This window comes from Homarus americanus, unplaced genomic scaffold, assembly GCF_018991925.1.
Source record: "Homarus americanus isolate GMGI-L3 unplaced genomic scaffold, GMGI_Hamer_2.0 scaffold9610, whole genome shotgun sequence".
In the NCBI taxonomy this organism is placed as follows: Eukaryota; Metazoa; Arthropoda; class Malacostraca; order Decapoda; family Nephropidae; genus Homarus; species Homarus americanus.
Window position 1 is genome coordinate 3 of NW_024722770.1, and position 7,993 is coordinate 7,995.

A 7,993-nucleotide genomic window follows, 5' to 3' on the forward strand; every position below is an offset into this window, starting at 1 on the left:
TACTCAAAACACCTTATAAGTTACGTTTTTCAGCATGATACAGTACCATATATTGTGGAAGCCTTACAGTACCATAAATTTAGCATACTCAAAATTTAATTATGGTTCCGTAAGACTACCATAAGTTCTCGTAACTCTAGTGTTTACCCTGTAAATTAAGTTCTCTTGTCGGACGGTAGATGTCAGTGCAGACGCTAGTTGGCCAATCAACGCTCAGTTAACAAAATCATCAACCAATCACAAGAGAAGGAGAAATCAGCTGAGAGCGACGCACGTAATATTATTGTGTAAACATGGAAGGACCACCAGCCAAGAAGAGACGACCTAATTTCAGTGAGGCTGAAGTATACGCTCTTGTGACTGAGGTGGCCAAAAGACAAGAAATGATTTTAGGGAAGTTGGACTCAAGTAGTTGTACACTTCAACTCAAAAACCAGCCTGGGGTGAAGTGTTAAATGAGGTGAATGCTGTTGGTAGAGTCACCCGCAATGTTACTGAAATTCGGCGGAAGTTTTCTGCTGATCTTCGTGTGAGCGTTAAGAAAAAAGCAGCACAAGATAAGAAATATGCTGGTGGAACAGGTAAGTCTTAATATTGTTAGCGTGGTTATTGATTGACAATATGAAACAAACTTAACTATGGTTTTTCTGAGGCTTGGTACGATTTTCGTGTTTGTAAACTCAAGGAAGTAAGTAGTGTGGTGGCTCTCCATCGTGAATGAATACACATATTTTCCTTATATGAGCGCATTCATTAAAAGAAACATCGTTCTTCGAAGTTTTCCGTGTGAGTAAATAGTAAAAACTTTACCGTTCAACCTAATTTTTTTTTTTTTTTTTTTACGTGGATTAACCAACCCAGGCACAGTCACTGACCCACGTCGGGGCCTGTAATAATAATTCTTTAGTACTATTAATAAAAATACCTCTTTATTAATAATAATATTAATAATAAATAACCATAAATACCGAAATGAAAACACAAAAAGTGAGAATCAATATACAGTATGTATGTTGTGTTGTTGATATTACGAGAAACAATTGCGACCCTGCAATTGTGTGTAAATGACACATTTAGTCAGATCAGCAACCTTAGACTTGCTCCTAATTTTCGTGATGCCATATGACAGCAGGGTCTACCATTAGAGTACACATTATGCTTCCAATATCTTCCCACCCGGTAGTCAGGGAAGTCTGTACAACTGTTAATAATTTCCCCACAACTTTTGGATTTTCTTATTATACCTATCATATAGATTACACAATTTTAAGACACACTTGTCATTGTGTCGCAACTGACGTGGAACAGAGATAGTTAATATGAGTTTGTGTGGCAGGGCGGCGGAGGCCTCCCGTTGGTAAAGGAAGCTAGGTTAGGTAGGTTTGGTTACTGTTATAAACTACATATTAATAATTACGTTATTTCAGACGGTAATGAAGGTCATAATGTATAAGTTGCCATAGAATTCCTTTTTTTATGTCGTTAATTTTCATTCATCAATAGATTTATATTCATATTTGGTATACATTAATATGTAAATTTTACTTTGTTAGGCTTATAGGCAAGGATGTTCTATCTTTTGAGTTTACAACTAATACAGGTTGAAAATTTCTGGCTGCGACTATTTTTTTTGACTTATTTTACCATTTATTGTTTGTTACATTAAATCTAATTAACTTTTGACATAGATAAAGGAGAATTTTTGTGGCTACAGCTACAATGATAGGTTAGGTTATAATGTTTGGAACTATTTCAGTAGATTCCTTTGTAACTATGATTTCTGCCAAATATAACATAGTTAGCATATAGTGTATGTAACCACAGCTCACAGTAAGACAGTTATTATTTATATTTTCTCTTCAAGGTGGCGGCCCCCAAATTGAAATTACATACACTGCAATTGAAGAAGCAATTCTTCAACTATTAGATCCAACCTCTATACATGGGATTCCAGGGGATGTTGAAAGTGAAGAACCTAGTAATGGTAATTCAGTCAAAATACTTTTCCAACCTCCTGATATATTTTGTTTTTTTCTGCCCTTGTTTTTATTTAAAAAAAAACTTTTGGAGACATTTTTTCACATCTTGATTTGGAAATACTGTACACTATACTGATTTTTTTATATAATTTTGAAAAATAACAACACTAGTAAGTTGGTTTCATTTCTAGCTTGTTTATTGCTTCCCTAATTTATATATTAAATGTTTTTATAACTCGTATGTTAATGGACAAAATTGAGAAGTGCAAATATAAGAAATTTAACGCCTAGTTGATATTTAGATTTAAAAATATTTTAAACAAATATATTTAGATGGTCAACACTATTTTTCAAACCATTATTTTTCCTAAAAGCTTTTGTATATTTGGAAATACAGTGTAATATTTTAATTATACTCTTAACATAGACTTCAATCAACCTATTATACTACATTTCTTTCCAGAAGAAGAAAGAGAACCAACCCCCAGACCCTCAGGAGCTAGGTTTACAGCTACCGGTAGTTGTTTCCGAGAGAAATTTATGTTTCGGCCCGTTCAAGAGAAAGATGATTCTATAACCCGCATTCTGAATGAGGATATACAGGAACATGATATCACAGTACCCATTGTGCATTTAGAACCTGAAACTTCAGCACCTACAAACATTCCTGGATTTTCATCATCCGGAACATATGAGGTAGAAACATGTAGTTCAAGCAATGCTCGTCAACCTATTGCTGCTACCAAGGAACAGCGAAGTAGGTCTAGTACCCCTTCTGCCACAGCTGTTAGGTCAACTGTAACTGGTGATTACACTGATGAAATGGATTCATCTCCAATGCCAAGTACGAACAGTAGTGGCAGGAGGCCACGAACCTCTTCTGCCCGAAAAGATGAAGATCTTCTTCGAGAGATGCTTCGTGTTCAAACACAAATGAGGGACAGTTTTTTACAGCTTGTAGCTCACACAGAGTGCATTGCATCTGCAATGCTATGCATTGCAAAAGTTATGCAGTCGAAAAATCCTATCCAATGATGCTGTGTTTATGGTATGTGTATATGTAGTTGTTTACTTAGGTAAGTCCTTTACTTTTGGTAAATGTGATAATAGCGTAGTTGAAAAGTCATCAAACACTTATTATAAATTTTCCTTTGAGTGATTGTTATGAAGGAAGATCGCATGTTAAAAAATTGTGTAACTTTCACTTGCAGCCTATACTAGTCATGAAAATGTAACAGGAATATTTAGCTCTCCATAAGTTAATTAAAATCACGAAGTTAAGCGAAAGACACACATTTGTCAACTAATAACATGGGTTGCAGTGCTACTACGGGTAATGTTTACCCAGGTTTTGGGTAAAAGTTCCTACCACACTCAAAATTATATGTTTGAAAAGAGGCTCATGTACTTATTTTTATTTTTTAAAGGTTCCTTTATTTTGTAAGACGTAGTCAATTTCCAGTTCAACGAGTTTTATTTATTAGTTTGTAGTTTGCGAAGTATGATTCAAGTAGGTTGAAACAGAAATAATGGTGCAAATTCACCAACAGCCTACTGTAATCGCTGCTATTTAACACACATTAGTCTCCAAAGCGCAAGTTGTTGCATTGGTTCTTTCATAAGGATGTGCTGTCTCATGTTACATTTTGTAGCTTAACAAGCAAAGAGTACTGTATTCTATTTTTTCTTTATTACTTGTAGTAGTACAGTATTGGGTTATAAGTTTCTTTTAATTTACGGGTATTGATGCAGGTAATTCTAGACATATGAAAATTATACTGTATTTCATTCTTAAATCTAAAAAATGGCAACAAATAACAGTAGTTGTATTATTATTTCACAACGATGTGGTGACCCATGTCAAATTGTGTACGGTAGTTTAAGATGCAAACAGTAGCAATATTTTTTTATTGTTTCAATTTCTCAAATATTTTTAATATAAGGGATTTTTTGTTTCACAAACTTTAGTGCCTTTGGTATTTAGTAGTATTAAAAGTATACTGTATTGGAATCAAATTTGCTCAAGGATATAGTACATATATTATTAAGGTAAAAGAAAGCCATTTAATTTCTATAAAGAAGTTTATTTTTTTATGTACAGAATATTGAAAATAAAAGTTAAATCAATGTACGCTTTATTCGCATTACCTCTGTATACTGCACTAAAAAGTACTATTTAAACATAGAGGAAAATTGTATTGGTGAATTGATATTTGATTTTAATTCATCAAGTAAACCAATTACGGACTACATTGGCTCGGACTGCTTGGCCTGTCCCTGCTACAGCTTCAGCTGTATCACTAAGTACATGTTGAAAGGTTCCATTGGCATAAAATCTTAAGGCAACTAACACTTGCGTGTGTATGGGAACAGCATGAGATCTTCTCGTTCTACGCCTTAAAAATGGATCTAAATCTTAACACAGTCTTAGAATTTCACATCGAGGAAACCTATATCTAATTTGATTTTCATCGCTTATATTTTTGGGATCCAAAGGGTCCCGATACCTTCGTTCACGTCGTAAAGCTCGATCATGCAGATAAGCTACAACAAGATCCATTGCAGGGTAACTGGAAAATGAGGTCCAAGTGTTACTGGATCAATCTGCAGGACAAAAAATTATGCAATGGTTTAGAAGTTTGTTACAGTATTGTTTTTATGTTGATACTAACTAATTCAAAGTTTTATCATTAGGCCTAGAATTGAAGGGTTATGCCTGTGAAAAACAAAAATTACAGCCTTAAGGTTTTGCCTGGCTCTTAGGGGTAAAATACTGAAAAATGCACAACGCGTTAAAATCTCTGTATTCATTTAAAATTGAAAAAAATTGTTCATTATTCAAGTAAATAAGGGTGTTAAAAGCATTTAAAAGACATCCTCTTGCCTCAAAGTCTGTCACATACTCGCATTTGAAACTGATTTCTGGTAGGAACAGCAGCCTTCTCCGTTAGCCGGAATCCTTGAAACCCGGAACTTTCTGAAAGCCGTAATTGAAATTTTATCTAAAATTAATTCCCAAAGCATGATTTAGCAAGAAACTTACGGCTTAGGTAAATGACTTTCAGAGAGGCAAATTTTCCTGAAAACTATGAGGAAAGTTTCCCAGATAACCGAGAAAAGTCCGGAGATGGGGGATATATTTCCGGGTTCGAGAGATGATGTAATGGGCAATTGCAGGAACTACCGAGAAAATTTTTCCATTACCATAAACATTCTGGGGATGAGGGATATTTTCTTGATTTGTGATAACTGTCTCGTTAACGGGAAAACACTCATTCATTCACGGTAGTGCTCTTCACCAATTGTTCCGGCTAACAGAGATCTCACAGTATTTGGTGTTTTACCCCACTAGAATTTAGGTAAATAATCCCTTGCATAATGTTAGCCTGTGACAAGACACATAAGCTATACTAAGATAGCCTTATTCTGGGCAAATTCAAATAAATTGGTTAATGATAGTATAGCCTTGCCTAACCTAAATGACAAATCACTTCTCTTAAATTACTCATTTAGCCTAGACCCTAGTGTTTTCCTTTCAATGTTGGGAATATTTGGTCTGAATTGTCTTCAAGTTCATACAAAAAACAACAATTTAAAACCTGAAAATATATCGGATTAGCCGAAATTTTCTTAAATTAATACTCTACCTATGATAATGTTCAAGGAAAGTCTGGAACTAGGCCTAAGGTAGCTGCTAGACAAAGTGTCTCACTGACGGCCTGACGCTCACCAAAAAACCATGTACACATTCTCTAACCTAACATACCATAACATAACATAACATAACCAAACCAAACCTATCTAACCTATACCCTATTAGTATAATTTCTTATTTAAATAATCCTCATGTTCTAACTAAATTAAGTAGGCCCCATGTTTAAACATTTATTTGCCTAAGACTGAAAAAGCAGTTATATAGGCACCTATTAATCAAGTTAATTGCAATCCATATTTTACACCTAATATCATTTAATTTTCGCTAACCTATGGAAATTTATAGCCTTTCATGTTATCATAAGCCATACACATAAGAAAATAGGCTCAGGCTATTGGTTGAATATTAGAAAAACAAGGCGAAGTCTTGGCAGGAATGTTCACTTGACCTCATATTTGGCTTTCATTACTGAGGGATATTTACGGCTATACAACATTAATAAGTTCTATCTGCAAGTTTACTCAGTCATAAAACATATTTTTACCCTAAGTGTGAACAATACAAACCTTCTATTTTGGTAAGAAATACTTTATAATGTGTAAGAAGACAAAAGATGCGTCTCTTCCAAACTGCGACAAATACAAACACTCAAGCAGCTTATTATACAACAAAAAAGTTACCAAAAAGACAAAGTGAAATATTATATTTCAGTATGTTGATGTACAAAACATTTTCTTCTTTATTCTATGATAAAACAAGTCTAACAAGCATTATTACAACATATATTATTATTATTTTCTATACAATCGGGAATTAGTCACTACTACATCCGGGTTGAGAGTGTTACACAACCTCGGGAGCTGGTGTAAGTTACTTGCGTTAACTTACGGAGTTCGATGTCAAATATTGGTTTTGAGTATACCATCTGTGTTTTGAGTATGCCATCTGTGTTTTGAGTATACCGATCTGAGACTGTAAGTCCAGTTACGGGGTAAACAAAGACATACAGTCCCATAAATGTTTTTGAGTATCCGGCCCCTGATCGATTATAACAAAGTCCCTTGGTCGAGTATAGCAAAGGGCCCTCATCGAGTAAGACAAAGTCCCCTGATCGAGTATAACAAAGTCCCCTGATCGAGTATAACAAAGTCCCCAGATCGAGCATAACAAAGTCCCCTGATCGAGTATAACAAAGTCCCCTGATCGAGTATAACAAAGTCCTCTGAACGAGTATAACAAAGTCCCCTGATCGAGTATAACAAAGTCCTCTGGTCGAGTAAAAAAAGTGCCATGATCGCGTATAACATAGTCCCCTGGTCTATTATATCAAAGTCCCCTAATCGAGTATAACAAAGTCACCTGGTCGAGTATAGCAAAGTCTCCTGATCGGGTATAACAAAGTACCCTGATGGAGTATAACATATCCCCTGATGGAGTATAACAAAGTCCTATGGTCGAGTATAAAAAAGTCCCCTGATCGAGTATAACAAAGGCCCCTCATCGAGTATAACAAAGTCCATTGGTCAAGTATAAAAAGTCCCCTGGTCGAGTATATCAATGTCCCCTGATCGAGTATAACAAAGTCCCCTGGTCGAGTATAGCAAAGTCCCCTGATCGAGTATAACAAAGCCTCCTCATTGGGAATAACAAAGTCCCCTGATCGTGTATGACAAAGCCTCCTGCTCGAGTATAAGAAAGTCCCCTGATCGAGTATAACAAAATCCGTTGATCTAGTATAACAAAGGCCCCTCATCGAGTATAACAAAGGCCCTTCATCGAGTATAACAAAGTCCCCTGATCGAGTATTTCAAAGCCGCTTATTCGAGTATAACAAAGCTCCTCGTCGAGGTTAACAAAGTCCCCCTTTCGAGTCTAACAAAGTCCCCTTATCGAGTATAACAAAGTCTGTTGATTGAGTATAATAAAGTTCCCTGGTCCAGTATAACAAAGTCCCCTAATCGAGTATAACACATCCCCTGATCGACTATAACAAAGTCTAATGGCCCAGTATAACAAAGTCCCCCGATCGGGCATAACAAAGTCCCCTGATACTAGTATAACAAAGTCCTATGGTCGAGTATAAAAAAGTCCCCTGATCGAGTATAAAAAAGTCCCCTGGCCCAGTAAAACAAAGTCCACATATCGAGCATAACAAAGTCCCCTGATCGATTATAACAAAGTCCCATGGTCGCTTATAGCAAAGGGCCCTGGTCGAGTAAGACAAAGTCCCCTGATCGAGTATAACAAAGTTCCCTGATCGATAATAACAAAGCCCCCTGGACGAGTATAACAAAGTCCCCTGATCGAGTATAACAAAGTCCCCTGCTCGAGTATAACAAAGTCCCCTGATCGTGTATAA

At 35.8% G+C, this 7,993-nt stretch overlaps 1 protein-coding gene and 1 long non-coding RNA gene across 3 annotated transcripts; one reads left to right on the forward strand and one right to left on the reverse strand.

The window, feature by feature from the left end:
- Positions 1-437: 437 nt before the first annotated feature.
- Positions 438-3,209, forward strand: LOC121863134 (the record flags this gene model as incomplete). The annotated part of the gene is made up of 2 exons (XM_042361626.1): positions 438-581; positions 2,443-3,209. Coding segments are annotated over 2 exons (716 nt in total), but the record flags the coding sequence as incomplete, so codon positions are not given.
- Positions 3,210-4,042: 833 nt separating this feature from the next.
- On the reverse strand, positions 4,043-6,264 carry LOC121863133. Of its 2 annotated transcripts, none has more exons than XR_006088345.1 (2): positions 6,223-6,264; positions 4,043-4,956 (listed from the first exon to the last, which is right to left on the reverse strand). It is a non-coding gene; the product is annotated as an uncharacterized LOC121863133 (long non-coding RNA). The 2 variants fall into 2 exon arrangements; XR_006088344.1 differs by having other exon boundaries at positions 6,201-6,251.
- Positions 6,265-7,993: the final 1,729 nt, after the last annotated feature.